At 36.8% G+C, this 22,058-nt stretch overlaps 1 protein-coding gene across 1 annotated transcript in view; it reads left to right on the top strand.

Annotated features, from left to right (window-relative positions):
• Positions 1–22,058, top strand: part of MALRD1 (MAM and LDL receptor class A domain containing 1) — a gene marked incomplete at both ends in the record, with an annotated part of 488,577 nt that overhangs the window by 308,336 nt on the left and 158,183 nt on the right. The window contains one exon of the mRNA XM_008054043.1: positions 1,291–1,452. Coding sequence (XP_008052234.1) covers positions 1,291–1,452 — 162 coding nt within the window. The remainder of the gene's footprint in view (positions 1–1,290; positions 1,453–22,058) is intronic.

Genomic DNA, 22,058 nt, shown 5'->3' with positions numbered 1-22,058 from the left:
TACAGATGTGTTGGCTAAACACTGGGAGAAATGAATTTCTCCTTTTCATTCATATTGTATAATATAATGTAGACATTCTGTATCATACAACACTGGAATGACAAGCATAAAAAGGCATATATAGCTCATCAATAATCATATAAAACTCAATAGACTATATATTCATGTAGAATGAGTGAAAGAAATGTACATAGTTAAAAATGATTCTTGTTTTTCGGGATAAGATGTCATAATTCTTGAGAAGTGAAGTGCTAATATTTTATAAAAATATTCTCAGGGATTCAGAAAATTCTGTATAAAAATATTAAAGCAGTGTTTACTGTAAGTTTGACTTTCAATTTAACAGCAAGACTCTTTTCTGATTACGTTTCCATATGCTAACATTATTTTTATGTTAAGAAAAAGTTATAAATAAGAATAAATTTTAAAAATAACGCAAACTTTAGTCTTTCTCAGTAGAAAGGAAAAGTCAATGACAATCTCAGTTGATCCATACTGATTAAATCACCCAATAATTCATTCTGTCTGTACAACATAGTCAGATTTTACAGTGAGTGCTCAAAAATAATAACTGTTGTGTAAAAAAGAAGTGAAAGAAAAATGAAAGCCTAGATATCAGGGTATCATGATGGTACTTTTCACAGATGACTAGAAGTAGACACTCACCTATTATCTATTATTTTTTATCATTGTGAATAATTTAATTTTTAATGAATTATCAATCAACGCTTTTAGAAGAAAATTTCTTTCATGACTTAGTGACTAGCTCTGAAATGTTATGCTCCAGTGATTGGTATTGTATGCTGAGTGGGTTTGTGTCCTATATAATTTACTATTTCTCCCAAAGGTGCCTTTTCTTTAGTAAATGACTTTGCTTCTCTAATGGGCTGTCTATTCAAGCATCAGTGTGAGAAGAGGGACTAAATTAAACATCCAGCCAACTAAAGCTGTTTATTTATTCTACCTAAATTATCTGTATTATCATAATGTTATGCTCATTGTTCATGTGTAGACACAGTTTTATCTATCATCTATAAATATTATTACCCAATCCATATAGCTCCTTAATGGATAAATGACAATATTCATACACTGCTTCTAGATACTTTGATTAAAATGTTATGGTATATAACTGATCTTGCCAGTGAGTGCAAATGTGTGGTTCCTGTAAATATATTTATTAAAAAATTAGAATATGCAAATACCAATTTAAAATCATCCCAAATGCTCTGTAGTGTTAAGTGTGATATACATTTCTGGAAGCTTCCATTAATGTCTTTGCTTCCCTAGGACAGTATACAAGCACAACAGGAAGCTGCAATTTTGAAACAAGTTCAGGTAACTGGACTTCAGCCTGCAGTCTTACTCAAGACACAGAAGATGACTTGGACTGGGCCATTGGCAACAGAATTCCTGCAGAATCATTGATTCCAGACTCTGATCACACACCAGGTAAATCTAGTAGCCATAACCAGGTCAAGAAATCCACTCGACTGGAAGCCTACTTGAACTATTTTTGTGAATGCCAGTGTGCATTCCCTATGTCCATGTGTGGATAGAGCTCAACAGGCTTTATGAAAGGAGAGCTAGTCCCTTCTGTTGTAATCCCTGAATTGTTAAATAGACTCAGAACTGTCTTTGCTACAAGAAGGAAGCCCATGACTCATATTTTATGAGACTCACAGATGGTATTCACTCTACCCTAAATGTGTAATTAAAGTCTCCTTTCGGGGCAGGCACAACTGAGTGGCATTCAGATTAATGAATACAATAGGGAAAGTATACCACTGTCAGCACTAAGAGTTCTCCTGCTGTGGCAGTGACCAGTCAACTGACCACCCATTTCATTTCTGCCATCCTGAAGCACAGGAGCCAAGGTTTAGAAGGTTGGTGGTGAAGGAATGAGTGACCATCAGCAAGATTCTCACAAGTTTTCCTTCCTATCCTGAGACTTGATTTAATGCAATCTTTAATAAACTCAAAGTCAAAGTGAGCTTGTAATCACACTTTTACCCAGAAGTCCTGTTGACTCAGTACTTTTCCTTTCTTAGAATTCTAGCTTCTCTTAGGAATAAAAAGTACAAGAGATAGAATCTAGCCTTTCTCAGGGTCAAAAATAAATCTAAGATATTTGTGATGTTTAGTTTTTTGTGTCATCTTGGAAGGTGTTTTGCATGAGATTAACATTTAAATTTGTGAACTTTGAAGAAAGCAGATTGCCTTTCATAATGTGGCTTCGTCCAATCAGTTGAAGGCCTGAATAGAACAAAAAAATCCTAGCCTCCCCATCAAAAGGAAGTTTCCAGAACGGAATCTCTTCAGACTTCATCTGCACCATGGTTCTCACTATAGATTTTGAACTCGCAACTTCCATAATCATGTGAGCCAATTTTATAATAAATCTCCTTATATATGTATACACATCCTATGGGTTCTATTTCTCAGAAGAACCCTGACTAATACAATATTCAATCAAAATAATTGAAGCATATGCACAATGAAAAAAACCAAAATTATATGTAATTTAAATAACTTTTCAAAAGAAAAGTATACAAGGTTGGCTTAGCCATTATATGATTAGTAGAAAGAACATATTAATTTTATTATTTATATATTCCAGACAGAATGAATATATCTTTGTGTTCAATTCAGTATGGGTGGCTATTCTATTTTTAAAGTCTTTCTCTAATTCATCTGCAAATTGAATATTCTTATTCTTCTTTACTTGCCAAGTTGTATTTCTTCTTCATTTTACCATTTTTTGTTTCCCTCAAAAAACATAAAGTTAATCCAGGTTTGGTGGCTCAGCCTGTAATCCCGCGCCTTTGGGAGGCTGAAGTAAGTGAATTGCCTGAGTTCGCGGGTTCGAGACCTGCCTGGGCAGCGAGACCTCATCTCTACAATAAATCAAAAAATCAGCCGGGCTTGGTAGCGCACGCCTATAATTCTGGCTACTTGGAAGGCTGAGGCGGAAGGATCGCCGGAGCCCAGCAGGTCGAGGCTGTGGTGGCTGGGAACAGCCACAGCACTCCAGTTTGGGTGACAGAGTGAGACTCCAACTCAAAAAAAAAACAAAACAAAAACATAAAGTTAGTATGTCCTAGATTATAGGTTGAACAGGATAAAGAATCAAGAAACTAAGGTCAGTTATGAGGAGATTTTACTATAAAACAAAGATAGATATTTTGATTCAGTGGGGAAAAGATATAGTATCTAATATGGTGCTGGTACATCTGATTATCTATCTGGAAGGATATGAAATTCAACCCCAGTTTTATATCATATGCAGAAATACATTCCAGATAAAAACAAATGTAACAAATAAAAGCAATACAACTCTTGCAAGAAATAGAGAGTAAACTATGTACAATTTGGAGGCAGACTCTAACTTCCAAAACCCAGAAGCCAATTTTGAAACCCAATTTAGAAAACACTCTGACCTCATAGACGTAGACCAACATTTATATTGAAACCCAGCCTACTCCATTTGCCCCAAAGGCAAATTCTATCACTGCTGGCAGTTTCTATTTGGGGCAAGCTATAGGGAGAGACCCTGTTGCTGAGCGAACTTTTGAGTTCTGAATGTGATCAGCCCTGGCAAGGGAAGGGGAGCCAGGAGGAGCCCTCTCATCCTGATATCGCTTCTGTCCCCGTGTGAACTCTTCTGTTCAACAGACAGCTCTACCATTCCTGCAGTGCTGCCACACTGGCCAGGGACCCATTCTCCCTCTCGATTGCCACTGAGTACCAACAGGTAGAGAGCTGGAGTGCAGTCCATTAGAACCATCCAGCAAGAAAGGCTTGCTGCTGAGAGAAACTTTGAGACAGCTCAGACAAGGGTTGGGTAGGGGTACATCCTGGTAGCCTCTCCCTCCCCTTGTGAACTCTTTTGTACAACAGAGATGGCTCAGTCATTTCTGCAGCATGACCACAGCAGACAGGTGACCCATTTCCCACTGGGTAGCCATTCACATATACAGGTGGGGAGACAGAGAGTGGTCCAGTTTGACCCAGCCCTCCACAACCAGCTTTTCTCCTCACCTGCCTTGACACTCCAAGAACTGAAGAACTTTGGGAGCTCCCACAGCCCCGCTCATCTCTGAGGCCATTTACACACTTCCCTGGGGATAAAAAGTCCAAGCAAAAAAAACCCACAGCCACTACCATAGCTGACTGTCTCCTGCGGTTACAACCCTCTAGCTGAGGATCAATTGGTACAACCCATTTACAACATCTGAGACAATAACACAGATCTTAAGAGGGAGATAAGAACAACACTCACTGTACATCCCACAGACTATTCCACAGACCAAGACATTAGATAACTTCTCCAGAGGGTCCTCCAGAGATGTCGGTACCAATTCTTGGAATTCAACCCTTGCACCTTCACATCATGGGATACCTTGTAGGCACCCTCCAGCACCAGCCAAATGGTGGCAGCCTCATAGAAAAACTACATCCAGAAGAGTTGCAGGACTCACAGTGATTGGGCCCTCACAGAGCACCACCTCCAGGGGAAGAGGGAGTGTACCACAACAGTAGAACACACTGTGGGAGAAAAAAAAATTCACAAATGACCACCCCAACAGTAGCAAACTTATCTAACTAAAAATAACAAAATGACTGAGCTAGGTGGCTCAGCCTGTAGTCCCAGCACTTTGGGAGGGAGAGGTGAGTGGATTGTTTGAGCCTAAAGGTTCGAGACCAGCCTGGGAAACGTGACGAGGCCTTGTCTCTACATTAAATAAAAAATTAGCTGGGCGTGGTAGTGCGTGCCTGTAGTTCCGGCTACTTGGAAGGCTGAGGTGGAGGGAACCCAGCAGGTTGATGCTGGGGTGGCCATGAGTGTGCCACTGCACTCCAGCATGGGCGACACAGTGAGACTCCAGCCAAAACAAAACAACCAACAACAAAAAAACAAAACAAGAAATGAAAAAGAAGGTTCTGCTCTCACAGAAGAGGAAGACCCAGCAAAAACACACTGGCAATACCCAAAGCTTTAATGATTTGACACCTACAAAATGACTTCCCAGATCCCAAACAATGGAATCCATCCAAAGTTAGCTGACCATGGTAACTATGGATGGCAAAGAAGCTCAATGAAGTCCATGAAAAGGTGGACACAGAGATCACCCAAGCAATGGAAACAATGTAGGAAGTGAAAACTGAGCTGGCCATGATAAGAAAAGTCCAATCTGAACTTCTGGAAATGAAGAATTCTTTCCAGGAATTTCAAAACACAGTGGCAAACCTTAACAGCGGAATCAACCTGGCAGAGGAAAGGATCTCAGATCTTGAGGACTGAATTATTGAACTAACTCAAGCCAACAAAAACAAGGAGAAAAGGCTTAGGAAGAATGAGCAAAGTCTACAAGAGACTTGAGATTATATAAAGGGACCTGATCTGTTGGCACTCTGAAAGAGATGGGGAAACTGAAAACACCCTGAAACAAGCCTTCCAGAATGTCATAGAAGAAAAATTCCCCTATCTCCCAAGATTGAAACAGGAAGAAATCGAAACTCTAAACAGGCCAATAACAATCCAAGAAATCAACTTAGTAACAAGAAACCTCCCTGTCCCCTCTCCCCTCCAAAAAAATCCCTGGGTCAGATGGTTTCTCAGCTGAACTCCACAAGACATACAAAATAGAGCTGATATCAATCCTATTGAAAGTAGCCCAGGTAGCCGGGCTCGGTGGCTCAGCCTGTAATCCCGCGCAATTGGGAGGCTCAGGTGAGTGGATTGCCTGAGCCCGCAGGTTCGAGACCCGCCTGGGCAGCGAGACCTCATCTCTACAATAAATCAAAAAATTAGCCAGGTGTGGTAGCGCGCGCCTGTAGTTCCAACTACTTTGAAGGCTGAGGCGGAAGGATCGCCGGAGCCCAGCAGGTCGAGGCTGCGGTGGCTGGGAGCGGCCACTGCACTCCAGTCTGGGCGACAGAGTGAGACTCCAACTCAAAAGAAAAAAAAAAAAAAAAAAAAAGTAGCCCAGGCAACCAAGAATGAAGGTTTTTCTCCCTTGGTCATTCTATGAATCCCGTATCATCCTGATAACCCAAAATGGCAAAGACCCAACAAGGAAAAAAAACTACAGGCCAATTTCTCTGATGAACACAGATGTAAAAATTCTCAACAAGATTCTAGCAAATCACATCTAACAGCATATTTCAAAGATTATCTGTCATATGATTATCTATCACAATCAGGTAGGCTTCATTCCCATGATGCAAGACAGGTTCAATATATGTAAATCAATAAATGTAATCCATCACACAAACAGATGTAAAACCAAGAACCACATGATTTTCTCATTTGACACAGAGAAAGCATTTGATAAAATTCAACGTCTCTTCTTGATGAAAATCCTTAAACACCTAGGCATTGAAGGAATATTCCACAAAATAATAAGAGCCATCTGTGATAAACCTGCAGTCAACATCATACTTAATGGAGGCTGGAAGCATTCCCCAAAGAACTGGAGCAACACAAGTATGCCCACTCTCACCCCTCCTACTTAACACAGTATTGGAAGTTCACGCTAGAGCCATCAGGCAGGAGAAAGAAATTAGGGGAGTCCAGAGAGGAAAAGAGGAAGTTAAATTATCCCTCTTGGCAGACAATATGATTCTATACCTAGAAAACCCTAGAAAGTCTTTCAAAAACCTTCTCGCACTGATAAGCCACTTTGATAAAGTCTCAGGGTACAAAATTAATGCATAAAAAGGTTTCATTTCTATACACCTACAACAAGCAGTCTGAGAACCAAATAAAAAACACAATGCCATTCTTAATAGCAACAACAAAAAAAACCTCAGCTTCCATCTAACCAAAGAGTTGACAGATCTTTACAATGAAAACTATACTGCTCAAAGAAATCAAGGATGACACAAATATATGGAGAATTCCATTCTCGTGGAGTGGAAGAAGCAATATTGTCAAGATTTTCATTAATCCTAATGTAATCTACAGATTCAATGCATTCCCTATCAAATTGTCCACATCATTTTTCACAGACCTAGAATTCATAAAAATTCATATGGAAGCAAAAAAAGAGCCCAAATAGCTAAAGCGGTCCTCAGTAAAAAGAACAAAGCTGGAGGCATCACACTTCCAGAACTTAAACTTTACTACAAGGCTACATTAACCAAGACAGTATGATATTAGTAGAGGAAGAGACATACAGACCAATGAAACAGGACAGAGAACTCCGAAATAAAATCACAGAACTTCAACCTACTCACCTTCTACAAGGCTCATAAAAATAAACATTGGGAAAAAGATACCATATTTAGCAAATGGTGCTGGAAAAACTGCCTAACCATAGGCAGAAGAATGAAACTGCACCCCTACCTATCACAAAAATTCATTCAAAATGGATCAAGGACTTAAATGTGAAACCCCAAACTATAAGAATTTTAGAGCAAAACTTAGGGAACACCCTTCCTGGACATCAGAATAGGCAAGGAATTCATGGCCAAGTCCTCAAAAGCAAATGCAGTACAAGCTAAAATTGATAGGTGGGACTTTATCAAGTTAAAAAGTTTTGCACAGCAGAAGAAACCACCAAAAGAGTAAAGACAACTCACAAAATGGGAAAAAATATTTGCAAGCTATGCATCCAACAAAGGTCTAATATCCAAGGTCTACAAGGAACTCGAATGGACAGGATAAAAGCAACCTCATTTAAAAAGTGAGCAAAAGACGTGAAAAAATACTTCTCAAAAGAAGACATCCAAGCAGCCAACAAACGTATGAAAAAATGACCAGCTTCACTAATCATCAAAGAAATACAACCGGAAACTACAATGAGGTTCCATACCGGTCAGAAAGACTATCATTAAAAAATCAAAAACACGTGACTCAGCCGTATTTCCCGCGGCTTTGGGAGGCTGAGGTGAGTGAATTGCCTGAGCCCGTGGGTTCGAGACCCGCCTGTGCAAGCGAGACCTCATCTCTACAATAAATCAAAAAATTAGCTGGGCGTGGTAGCGCATGCCTGTAATTCCGGCTACTTGGAAGGCTGAGGTGGAAGGATGGCCGGAGCCCAGCAGGTCGAGGCTGCGGTGGCCGGGAGCAGCCACTGCACTCCAGTCTGGAGGACAGAGTGAGACTCCAACTCAAAAAAAACCAAAAAAAAACCACACAGGTTTTGATGAGTCTGCAGAGAAAAAGGAGCACTACTACACTGTTGGTTGGAACCTACACTGGTTCAGCCTTTGTGGAAAGCAATGTGGCATTTTCTCAAAGAACTAAATATTGAGCTACCAACCGATCTAGCAATTCCACTTCTGGAAATATATCCAGAGGAACATAAATTTCTTTACCAAAAAGACACCTGCACACGTCTGTTTGCTGCAACACTGTTCACAATATGTATGGAACCAACCCAGATGGCCTTCAAATGTGGATTGGATAAAGAAAATGGGGATGGAATACATAATGGACTACTACACAGCCATAATGAAAAATGACATCATGTCCTTCGCAGTAACAGGGATGCAGCCAGACACCATTATTCTAAGCGAATTATCACAGAAACAAAAAAACTGAATACTGCATGTTCTCACTCATTAGTAGGCCCTAAACATGCTACATACAAGCACACAAAGACAGAAACCACTGATGCTGGACACAGCTAATGAGGGGAGGTAGAGAGGGAGATGAGGGATGAACTATCATCCATTGGCCACCATGCCCACTATCGGGAGAGAGAGGGCTCTCTGAAAGGCCAAAGTTCACCTGCACACAACTTACTTATGTAGCAAACTCTCACATGTACCCCACAACTCTAAAATTTAAAACTTTCAAAGAACAGAGTGAGAGTGGGAAGGCCAATGGATGGGAGTGTTCCTTAGCATTGGGGAAGATTACATATGTAAATATGCTGGTCAAAAAAAAAACAAAAGCCGGGTTCGGTGGCTCAGCCTGTAATCCCGCACTTTGGGAGGCTGAGGTGAGTGGATTGCCTGAACCCGCGGGTTCGAGACCCGCCTGGGCAACTTGGCAAGACCTCATCTCTACAATAAATCAAAAATGAGCCAGGCGTGGTAGTGCGCGCCTGTAGTTCCAGCTACTTGGAAGGCTGAGGCGGAAGGATCGCCGGAGCCCAGCAGGTCGAGGCTGCGGTGGCCGGGAGCGGCCACTGCACTCCAGTCTGGGTGACAGAGTGAGACTCCAACTCAAAAAAAAAAAAAAAAAAAAAACCTGCTGAGAAAATGGCATTTATACAAAGAATTAAAGGAGGTGAGGGGGTGTGCTGCATGGGTACCTAAGGAAAAAGTGTTCCAGCCAGAGATACGAGGCCTGTGCCTTGCAGGTGTCCCAGCCTAGGCACTGGTGACATTTGGGCAGTCTGAATAGTTATTGGAGAACTGTTCTGTGCACTGTAAGATGTTTAGCAGCATTCCTTCCTGGCCTCTACCAACTAGATTCCAGAAGCGCCCCTCTCTCTAGTCATGGTCAACCAAAATTTCTTTAGAAATTGTCCCTGTTGAAAACCTATAGGAACAGCCTAAAGGATTGGGCAACTTGTTAAATCCTCATCATGCAATATCATTCAGCTACTAAAAAGAGAGAGTCTAGCTGTATATAGTTGATTTGGAGGGACTTCCAAAAGAAGTTGAAGGAAAGCAATATGCAAAATGATAATACAGTATGATCCAGTTTTTCTAAAGCAAACAACTAATGCCCCTTTACTTGTATTCATGTATAAATCTGTATGCAGATATTTCTATGAATGACTGTGAGCATTGAAAGAAGGATAAAAGGTTACATTCCCCCCAAAACTGGAATTATTTCTTGGAGGGCTGACTTCTTGTAGTACAGGCTTTCTCCACTAGGTAAGTGTTCTTGGAAACCATCAGCATCAGTGTACCAGCCAGCATTATTTTAAGCAGCTGCATTTGGCTTCAATTATTATTATTTTTTTGGAGATTCTTTCAGCGTTTCATGATGGATGATTTACAAACATACTTGCGCACACCACAGTGTGTGTTCAGCAGGTTTTGATCAAAAACATATGACTCCTATACCCCACTCTTCCTGTTCACCCGATCTCACCCCAAGCAACTTTTTTTGTTTCCCCAATTTAAACAAGTCCTCAAAGGAAAACGTTTTGCCGATGTGCAAGAGGTGAAATAAAAAACAGCAGAAGCACTAAAAGGCATCCAAATTGACAAGTTGAAAAACCATTCAGAGCAGTGGAAAAGGCATCTCAATGGGTATATGAGTATACTTTGAAGGTGACTCAAGTTAAAACATGTAAAAATGAATACACCAAGTTTTTATAAATAAATTCCAGGTTTTTTTTTTTTCTTTTGCTTCCTTTCATACTTGTTTATTAACATTACTTGGGTGGGTGATAGGGCTGGAGTATAGTAGAGGGGTAATAAATCCAAAAAGAAAAAGATAACAGAAATTGCACCTCAAAAGAAAGTCTAAAATACGTGTTGGTAGAACATTTTATGTGTTTATAAAAAATATAGTGCATATTTTTGTCACTTGGAAAAGTCTGAATTATTGCTTTTCATTTTTAACATTTATTTTTAATATATCTTCTTATCAATTTTGCATTGGAAAATAATGCATCTTTTCCTAACATTTCTAGAGTATAAACAAGCAGTAAATTTTTCTTCCAGTAATCTCACTATAGTGATATCAATATCAGTAAGTTTTGTGTTTGTATATGCTACCATTCTTTCTTAATGTACATATTTTCAAATAAAAATATGTTTACCAAATCAAGCAGAAGAAACATATTTTCAAGTTAAAAAAATATTTACTTGGAAATATGTTTCTACTTGATTCGGTCATAATATAAAAAACATAATATAAACAAATATATTTGTAGTGAACGATCTTTAACAGCATAGTTTTACTTGTAGTATAGTCTTCCTCTTTTTGGATATATCAACATTTTAAAAATTATCTAATGGTAAGCTCTTATTCTTTTCTAACACTTTCATTACAATTAATATCACCACAGCAAATTTATATTTAGGTGGACCTTTTTTAACTTTTGCTATAATTCCTGAAGATAATACTTGTTGCACTTTTTTTGAGAAATCATGAGAAATAAGCCAATTTTCATTTCTTCTAGAAGTAAACAATAACATACAAATACAAATGCCTATGAGTTCTTTTTTTTTTTTTTTTTTTTGAGTTGGAGTCTTACTCCATCGCCCAGACTGGAGTGCAGTGGCCGCTCCGGCCACCGCAGCCTCGACCTGCTGGGCTCCGGCGATCCTTCCGCCTCAGCCTTCCAAGCAGCCAGAATTACAGGCATGCGCTACCACGCCCGGCTGATTTTTTGATTTATTGTAGAGATGAGGTCTCGCTGCCCAGGCGGGTCATGAAGCCTATGAGTTCTTTAGATGTCATCTGCAGCAGTCTTCTCTTAATCTAAGACAGTATTTGAAAATTACAGAGCATATCTGCTTGTGTAATATTCCTAATAGGGTACAAAAAGAACTGTAGGCTGGATTAAAAAAAGCTAAAAAGGACAGTCAATAGATATGAGAAAGATTACATCCATTGTTTTAAAAAAACATGAGTGATCAATTTATATCTTTCAGTAGAACAATTAAGGACTATGAATGGAAGTATTCAATTTCTTTTTTGAACTTTTAGAGCTTGTGTAAGCTTATTAAAGACCACATGAAAAGTTTTGAACTGCCTATTTATGCAATATTACATGCAAGTAATGTTGTCCACAGATAAAAAAAAGTAATCATTCTGACAGAATGCTTTATTATTCTCCCTGTTAATCACTACTTGAGACAGTATATTTTACAGAGTGCTCTCTTCAAAGCAGCCTGATTATATCATCCTTGATAATATGGCTCAGTGAGCTTGTTTGGACATCTCTAAGACAATGAACTGCTAAATAAATTGTAAGGACATTAATTAATTTTGATCCTCTGGGAAAAACAAAATTCTGTATGAGAAGTCCAGTGGATTCAAAGAGACTGAAGTCTACGTCTAAGCATCACAACTTTGTTGTTAATTAAAACTGTATTTATGAATCTTTTCACTTATTGTTAGCAAGAGGAAGAATTAGATACACAAGGAAGCCATTTTTTAATGCTCATCACAGGGCTATTCATGAGCCTTTGGAGACATTGCTAAAAGTTGGAGAGAGAAATTGCAAACATCAATCCCTCCTCTGGTCTTCACGTGAATAGACTTAATATTTATGATATTGAATGGCGAGAGTGACATTTGTGTAACATGAATTAATGTAAACATAAAGCACAAGGCTGCTGTCTTTTATTTCTTCCTTCATGACTTTGTTTTTGTTTTAATGTTACAATTGCCCATCTCCACAATTAGATTATAAACTCTAGTAAGACAGGAGTCATATCTTTTGCTATTTTTATCTTCCTTCTAGCAGTTAAAATAAGATAGAATTGCACTTTATACGTTTGTGGGTCACATGTTACTTGGAACTATCCCCTACTGTATTTATTAACAAAATATTTTGGATAAATTAATGCAACAAGCATTTTCTGAGAGCCTACCAAATACTACACATTGTGTTGGGAGCTTAGGATGTGAATTAATTAAATGTCTGGTAAACAACTAAGAAATAGAATATGCCGATTGATATAGCACACATACTTACTGCTATGCAATTTTGTATTCGCCACCCTGGGTCAGAAAATAACCCCCAATAATCTTAGTGATATGGATGCTCTGGTGTAAAATTGCAATTTAAGATATGAAGTATTCAATAAATGTAGCTTAACCTGATACTTGGGATAGTGCCCTACAAGTTAGGCAGATAATAACTGTTCTTCCTACTAGGCAGATAACATAGACATCAACACTCCTATGTTAGAGATGAAGAATCCAGACACTAAATGATTTCTCTAAACCTGGATACAAAGCCTGAGCTGAAATCTTGTTAGATCCTAATCCAAGTCCTTTTTCAGGACATTCATTATATAGCAGAGTCCTTCCTTATATACAGCTCTGCCCGGATTCCCTTAACCTCTATATTCAGGGCCACTAAACTCTGATTTCATGAGAGGGATCCCCTGCAAAGTAGAATTATCTTTTGGAGATTGGACTCCTTGTAGTACAGGCTTCTCCCACTACATAAGTGTTCTAGGAATCAGTGTACTAACTAGCATTTTTGTGAGAGGCTGTGTTTGACTTCAGTGAATTTTTCTTTGGAAATTCTTTTAACATGTTTGCCCATTTCATGACAGGTGATTTATGAGCACACCTGTCCACACCACACTGAATTTTCATCAATTTTTGACCAAAAATGGCATTACCCCCATGTTCCATCCTCTGTATTCACCTGATCTCACCCCAAGTGACCTTTTTTGTTTCCCCGGATGCAAAAAAGTTCTCGAAGGGAAATGTTTTGCTGATGTGGAAGAGGTGAAACAAGTAACAGCAGAAGCACTAAAAGGCATCAAAATTGGCAAGTTCAAAAACCGTTTTGAGTAGTAGTAGAAAAGGCATCTCGATTGGTGTATTAAATGGAGAGTAGTACTTTGTAGGTGACTGAAGTTTAAATTCTGGTTTGGGGGGTATCTCCCTTGTGTAATTATGTCACCCTTCACTCTGGTCTCTGATAGAGTAGAAAGAGACTGCTATATTCATTTGCTTGGGAAGCTTGACCAGGAATATGAAGTTTATGTATAAAAATTAGACTTCCCTCAAATGTTTACTAGACTATTATTCTTAGACTCACTTCAGCCTTTTTCATATGCACTCACACACACAGATACACATACATATATTTATGCACACACACACACTCGTACACATATATACACACACATAAGTAGATATACACATACACACAGAGAGAGAGACACACACTTATACACAGAAACAGATAGTAGCTATATGGTTTTTAAAGTTTTTTTTAAAGTTTCAATTGTCAGACCAGAAATTTTTGAAACATTCCTAGAAGAAGAAGGCAAATGAGATCAGAATGAATGGGATGAGAACATCAGTAATTCTAGCATAAGGAAACGTGGTTCACTATAGGTCTTCCCAAAGATGCTACACAGATATTCTAAGATGAAAGTAAAAAATACTGAAATGGACTGAATTGTGCAACTCCCTGCTTCTATATGTTGAAGTCCCAATCCCACCGTGACTGACTGTATTTGGAGATAGGACCTTTAAATTGTTAGTTAAGGTTAAATGAGGTCGTAAAGATGGGATCCTAATTCAATAGGACTGTTGGTCTCATTAAAAGAGGAAGAGACACCAGGGATATGCACGTACAGAAGAAAGGCCATGTGAGGAGGCAGCTATTTGCAGGCCAAAGAGAGAGACCTCAGGAGAAACCAAACCTGCCAACATCGATCTTAGACCTCTAGCCTCCAAAACTGTGACAAAATAAGTTTCTGTTCTTTAAGCCACTCAGTCTCAGATATTTTTTTATGGTATTTCTAAAAGACTAATACAAATGCTATGAAAGGTTATGAAGAATTCTTCCGAATTATTCACTCAGAACACTTGGGAGAGTTGGGAACTTGTCCCCACTGTTCGCCTTTCCTCCCCAACAACCACCAGTCCAAACACAACTGCTCACAGAAGTGACTTTTTCTCAGAATAAAATCAGACAACTGCTGTCCAAAGAAAACTGGACATTTGCCTGAGAAAAGATAATCATGAGATAATTACAGTCTAAAAAGAGGCAAATGTCCTACTTAGGAGTATACAGGATCAACACAATAGGAAGTGGTTTTCAGTCTTGGCTGCATATTAAGATCATCGAGGGAGTTAAAAAAATACTAATAACTGGGATCTACCCACAAGGATTCTGATTTAACTGGTCTACGCTGTGGCCTGTGCATTAAGATTTTTAAGAATTCTGCATCAAGTTCTAATGTGTAGTCAAAGTTGAGAATGAGAACTCCTGCCCTAAAGGGTAGCCTTCTTGCCTATATACCTAACATACATTTACAGCACCTGCTGTTCATTCTCCCAATCAAAGAAGTCTGTTGGGTAAACATGTCTGTATACCAGCTGCAGAAACTCTTCATTATGTCCTACACTAAGCAACAAAGACTTGTATTCATAAATTTAAATGCATAACCAAGAGTCACCACCACATATTTTAAGCCAACTAATATCATGAAAGAGAAAGTTGAAGATCTGAAAACATAAAAATTATCCTCAGGAGAAATAGACAACATAACATAATAAATAAAAGTCACATTGCTCTTTAGAAAACTGTTGCTGTATTTATTATCCAGCCATATGAGCCCCATCTCACCCAGTGTCTCATTTTCTTAGAATAAAAGCTACCAATCAGATGCCCTTGTAGAAGACTTTGATTTAGAAGCATCAATCCTCCACTTCCTCTATTTATCCCAGTGTAATATACAAATATAACCACTCCTATGTGCTCCATGATGTCAAAAAGTTGGAAATATAAATATAATGTATATAGAAATACATGTATTTTCATACATAATATATCTATGTTCCACATATAATACTTAGCGTACTTCAATAAATATTGACATAAAATAGATTTTCTGTTGATCAGGTATTTAATTATGACAAAGAAGTATAGCTAATGTTTAAGTACAATATGCCACTCATATAAAAGGAATCCTTATATAAATATACACTGAAGTATCTAAAGATGATGCAACTTGATATCCTGGTTTGCTTTCAAAGAATCCAGTGGAATGGAGGACGTGGGTGTGGGCATAGTTAAGCAAGACTGGTCATGGGTTGAAAATTGTTAAAGCTGACTTTGGGGTAAGTAGAAATTCATTATTCTATTATTTCTACTTTGGTATAAATTTTAGATTTTTCCAAAATAAATATGCTTAGAGAAATGGTTCCCACAATTATAGATGTGATCAAATCTAGTAAAAAGAAACTATAACAATATATAATGTAACATGCAATAAAAATTCTTATTTTAAAAAAAGTATAAGTAAAAGTGTAATAATAATAGTATATATCTCCTCACTAGGTTTTTAAATGTTACTGAAATATATCAAAGAATATGATACATTTCTTATTTCCTCTGACCTTTAAGTAATACATTGGAATTTATTATGATGCCAGTTCAGAACAGATTTCTGTTTTAGAAATGGCTATTGTTTGGATACACCAAACCACTAACATACCAATAGTAAGAATCATAATGACATTAAATCCTGAGTGTTGAAAGGAAACATCTGAAATCTGTATGATGCGCCTTTATTACTGTATTCAATTTTACAAAGGATTGTGGATGGATATTGAGTAGATGCTCTATCCACTCAAAAAAATCTTAAGAAAGGGATTTTTTTCCAAACAAAATAAAAATTTCAGAAGGATTTAAAGGAAGGGAATTAATATCTGTTAAATATTCCCTAAGTGTTAAGAACTATAAGATTTTGTTTCATGTAATTCTTTTAAAACACTGCTGTAGAAGATACTCAATTTTCAGAAAAGTTAAAAAATTTGACCAAGTCACATGGATCATTAAGCAGGTAGGTTGGAACATCAAACTCTCAGACTCAAAAAGACTTTTTCTTCTACAACCTGTGCTGTCCAATATGATAACTACTAGCCACATGGAATTATTGAGCCTTTGAAATATGACTTGTTCAAATTGAGATGAGCTATAAGTGTGAAATACAAACTGGATTTTGAATATGTAGTACAAAAAACAGTATGCAATATCTCATTAGTATTTAGTATATTGATTATACATTGAAATTATAACATCTTAGATATATTAGGTTAAATAAAATACATAACTAAAATAATTTTGTCTATTTCTTTTTACTTTATAAAATGTGACTACTAAAATTTCTAAAACTGCACATATGTGGCTTACATTATATTTCTATTTGACAGCCCTATTCTTTTTTTTTTTGAGTTGGAGTCTCACTCTGTCGCCCAGACTGGAGTGCAGTGGCCATTCCTGGCTACCGCAGTCTCGCCTGCTGGGCTCCTCTGATCCTTCGCTTCAGCCTTCCGAGTAGCTAGAATTACAGGCATGCACTACCACGCCAGGCTGATTTTTTGATTTATTGTAGAGATGAGGTCTCGCTGCTCAGGTGGGTCTCGAACCCGTGGGCTCAGGCAATCCACTCATCTCGGCCTCCCAAAGGTGTGGGATTACAGGCTAAGCCACCAAGCCTGGCTGACAGCCCTAGTCTATATTACACTGCATACACAGGGAAAGCTTTCTTTATCTAGCAAGTGAATAAAACACTAAAATTGCCTAAAGAATTATTTAAAAGTATCCATCTCTATATGCCTCTGAAGATGAGTAATATATTGCTTATGAATTTACACACTTACAGCAAGAAACTGGAAAATAGTTTATTTAACTTCCAATTCCCTTTAAGCAAGATGTACTTTGGGTAAAAAAGAACATATAAAAGCAATGTGGTGTAATTATGATAATTTAGCCTAATCTGATATATTATCTTCATAATATCACTTCATATGATAACAAAGTGCATCCTAATAATTAAACATTGTTAAAATAAAAACTTTAAACAAATTAAACTTAGCAGCAAATAATATTTCATGAACTTTATTTATTTCAGCAAATAATAATTCACGAATCAGGCAGCACTGAGAGCTAAAAGTGTTTCAGAGAAATTATCTGATTGATTATATCTGCCTTATGGGTTGGTTGACTGTGATTGGCTGAAACTCACATGTTTATTATACTCCTGAGTTTCATTAGGTTTTATTTGCATACAAAGTTAGTCACACTTTTTTTTTGTTTGTTTTTAATCTGGTAACTCAAAGTACAGAGACAGCCTCAGGCTAATAGCTTCCTGCTTATTTAATTTAACTATTACCCATTTGGTAAGCCTCTCAATCTTAAGAGTTTGATGAAGACCTTGGGCATTGATGCCACTCTCTGTCACCATAATAACTGACTTTGGTTTTATTATGGAATTCATAAGTCACGACATGAGGTCATCTGACTAATTATGCTCTCTGTGGCTTTTTTTTTTTTTTTTTTTGGCTCTACCTGGAGTAAGACTATTTGATGCACAGTGAATGGCTACCTACAAGCATTTAAGAATCTTGAGAGGATATGGTGGACCAGGGAGACTACTATATGATCCATAATACCAGGGAACTGAAGTGTATGCCTTAACGGGAGGCCCCAGGAACCAAACCAATTCAAATCGTATGAATCGGAAAATGAGCCAGAAGAAAAATCTACTTGTTTTAACCAAGTAGCTCATCTTTTGATTTCTTGCAACTGAGTTTCTACCATACCAGATGTATTTATCCATATGTAACAAGAGGTGACAGCTACTGCACACGTTCCAACATGTAGTCCAAAGAAATCCTGTTATCTAAAACAGCACTAGCAAGGAATTTTAAAAAGTTGGCTGGGCAACCGCAGTCTTTGCCTATAGTATAGGAAGCTACAGTATCTAATGTTTGAGACATATTTCTAATTTTAACTTTATTTTCATTTATGCCAAGCCAGAAAAGAGTATTCTACCCAAACATGCCCATTTATAGGAACTAACACTTGCTGGAAAATTCTTCTTTATTTTGTAATGTAAATTAAAATGTGTAGACCAATGTTCGGTTTCCAGTTGGTAAGAGAGTAACAGTGGTATCATTAGTGTCTTTAATCCACACTGGCTATTTATTTACCACTTCCTGAGTCATGGATTTGCTTATACATATGGTGGATCATGAAATTCTCCACAAATAAAAAAATGTCCTGGAAGGCTATAACTGACAGTTCCCTGTGGGATGCCTTTTGAGTGAGGGGTCACTTAGTAGAGAAGCAATGTTAATATATTCAAGGCTTCATTATTGAATCATTACATGGTTGGAGACCCAACAATGAAAGGATTAGGATTATAAATCTGACTCCAAACTGTTGAATTATTTTTATTTTGTTAATCTGATTCAATTTCTGGCATAATTTAACCACAAAATCCTCACTATAGATTTTTCTTACGTTAGATTTAAACAAAGAATTGAATATGTGAATCTAAAAATCTAATCCTATAGAAAGTACCAAATGTGCAATTTAAACAAATAGTCACACTTGGAATAGTAGTGAATTTTGTCATAGGGTAAACTTAAAGGATTTCTAAAGGATCACATGTGGAGATAAGGGTTTAACATACCATATACAACATTCAATTAGGTTTTCTGCAGATACTATCTATTCTGAAATCATAATTGTCACATTATTTTGCCACGTAAAACAGAAAAGAAACACAGGGAAAAGAGAAAAAGGGACAAAGTTTTGATAACAGAATTCTTGATCCTTGTTTTTGGGAAAGCTGTCCACATCTAGGACGTCATCCACTTCTGAAGGGAACCCTCCCTAATAAGTTTTACCTTGAGATCTTTACAAAATGTATAATTCTAGAAAAGTTCTCCTGAGTTGAGAGAGTGGATCCAAGATTTAAGGTTCTAAAGTTTTGTTGCTATGTGGATACTGAGAAGAACTTAATAACATTCCTTCTAATAGGTCTCAGGGGCAGTCTTTCTCTGATATCATTTCCAAAAACATAATCTCTGACTTCTCCATCATGAAGTATTTGGTTGTAATTAGTTGGTGGGTCATGAAGTTTCTTCTTTTATGTAGTAAAAAAATACTCTGGCAGAGTGCTTTAAAGCCTGGCAATATCAAGTTATGTCAGAGTTTATAAGAACAGGAGATACATGAAGTTCTATTATTATGGGCAATATCCTTCTAATGACTATTTTATCAGACTTTATAATCTATGTTTTCCACTGGGAGTGGATCTGATTACCATTAAGGACAACAGTACTACCTTTGCCCAAGGCAATTCAGTCAAGTACTTAGCTTAACCCAATGTTGTTATGTTGTTATGTTTTTAATACTCTATTTGACTGTTTTGTAACTTGTCCCATGACATGAGTACCTCTACCCCTGGATATTCTCCAGAATTTCTCTATACATTCTCCATAAAAAACACACTTTCTGATAACTTTTTAGCTACTGTCATAGAATTAGCTTTCCTACCCAAGACAGCCTCTATTCAACCAGAAAATGTACAAACTACTACAAGAACATATTAATATCCCATTGAAGTTTGCAGTTGAATAAAATCTATTTGTAAATGTTCAAATGGCTCATTAGTTGTTGGAAATGTTAACAACTGAAGTTTTTATTATCTTCCCAGGCTTATAAATTTGACAAACCAAACATTGGTTTCAAATCATTTTAGAAATTTTAGCTTGGCCACCTAACTAATAATTTTTAAATAATTTGGATCATTTTGTCTTTTTCATGATGAGTCATGAGTACAGAAATTTTAACAATGGATGATTTGATGACTCAGGAAGGGTCAAGTGGTCATCTGGGCCCTCTATGAGTACATATTTAACATTGAGTTTACATCCTTTTAATATCATTTTTGTTTCTCTAATTCGGGTGCATAACACTTTTACTAAATATGTTACCTTCAATAATTTGACTTGAATCAATCTAATGAAGTTCACTCAAAATAGATAATTATTTCAGTGCTGACTGTCTTAGCAGGAAAATCTTCAAAAGCATTCACATGATATTCCATTAATTCTTGTTCTGTTTGATATTAGGTTTGCAGTTTTATGAACCAATCAGTGTCTTCATTAAATTCTGGGAATTCTTACCCAGTCCAATGGAAGGATCTTAAAGTTATCAGAAACCTGTATTTGTTAGAGTCCTTTTCATGAATCTCCTTGAAGACAAAACAGTTTAGATATATATTCACTTCACTTACTTCACTTAGATAAACTCTCAGGAAAGTACCGCAGTAAAATAATTAACTCTGTAAATGACAAGACTTAAAATGGCCATAGCTAAAGATATGATGAGAGTTCATAATGATGCAATTGACAAGAAAATGTTATTACTTCCATAACATACAAAATATTTTAAAATAATAACCAAAATTATGACTGATAGCAATATATGAAGAGTATCAATTTTTCAGAAATTTTATTATACAGTTTCTGAAACATTCAAAACCAACCTATACAATATAACTTAGAGAATGTTATACTGACAATCACTTATTATTTGACAATGTCCTCCATGCAATTTAACATATTAAATTAGCCTAATTAGTTGAACATCTTCCTTTGTCTAAGAAAAAAGAACTTTTTTTTTCTCTTTTTTAAAAGATATTTCAGAGACCTGTCTTGAAACTCCTAAAACTGGTTTAACATCACAGGGTCCTAACATGGAATTTTATTTTGAGAAGTTGTCAAAAATATCAAAAGACTTAAAATACCTGATTAAAACAGTGTTACAGGACACTGTGAAACAATATTTATTGATTTAACTAGAGTGACAATTAAAATACTTCAAAGGCAAATACAGAAACTTACATACAGAAAAAAAAAACAAACTTAGTTCCTTTAATAAAGAGAACTTAGTTTTTTTTAAGTAATCAAAGCTCCAGTAAAGACCACATAAAGTGCAGGAAGTTATCTTGATAAAACGCAGAATCTTTGTTTCCTAAATGAATTGCCTGAAAGAAAACCATTTCACAATTTTCTGTTAAAAGCAGACCAGTACTCCAAGAAAACTACATTGTTTTAACAGAAAGTACCAAATTCTAGTTTTGCCTCGTTGTACTTTTAAAATTAATGCTCAGTGTTTAGGAAAACATATAATAAATAATTCCCTTCTAACTGTAGCCAAATTTTACCATACATAAAAGTCTTTTCCCAAGATTCTTTTCCTACAAACCTTCTACAACACTCTTACTACATCCACTCAGTTTTTGTCCTATATTTTTTTCCCTTTCCTATTTTTGAACAGCCACTTATCCTATTTGGGGAAAAATATTACTCTCCTTTTTCTTTAACAAAACAAAACACATTCTCATACCTTACAGCTTTTCTTACCAAAGGTACATCTAATCTTCCATATATACTTGCATACAGAATTTCCCCCCTATTATTTCTAGTCATTGTAGTTGCACATATTAATTCAAATTCTTAACTCCTAGTGACCTTAATTTCCAATGAACACTAGGTAGCAAGCAATTGTGGTCTGTCACATCAACATTCTGTAGGCTGGCAGAAGTATAAATCATAACTTCAAGAAGGATGTTTT

Source organism: Carlito syrichta, unplaced genomic scaffold (genome assembly GCF_000164805.1).
Source record: "Carlito syrichta isolate Samal-C Ts95f unplaced genomic scaffold, Tarsius_syrichta-2.0.1 Scaffold288977, whole genome shotgun sequence".
NCBI lineage: Eukaryota > Metazoa > Chordata > Mammalia > Primates > Tarsiidae > Carlito > Carlito syrichta.
Note: the sequence above shows the minus strand (reverse complement) of the source record. Positions and strands in the feature narration are given on the sequence as shown.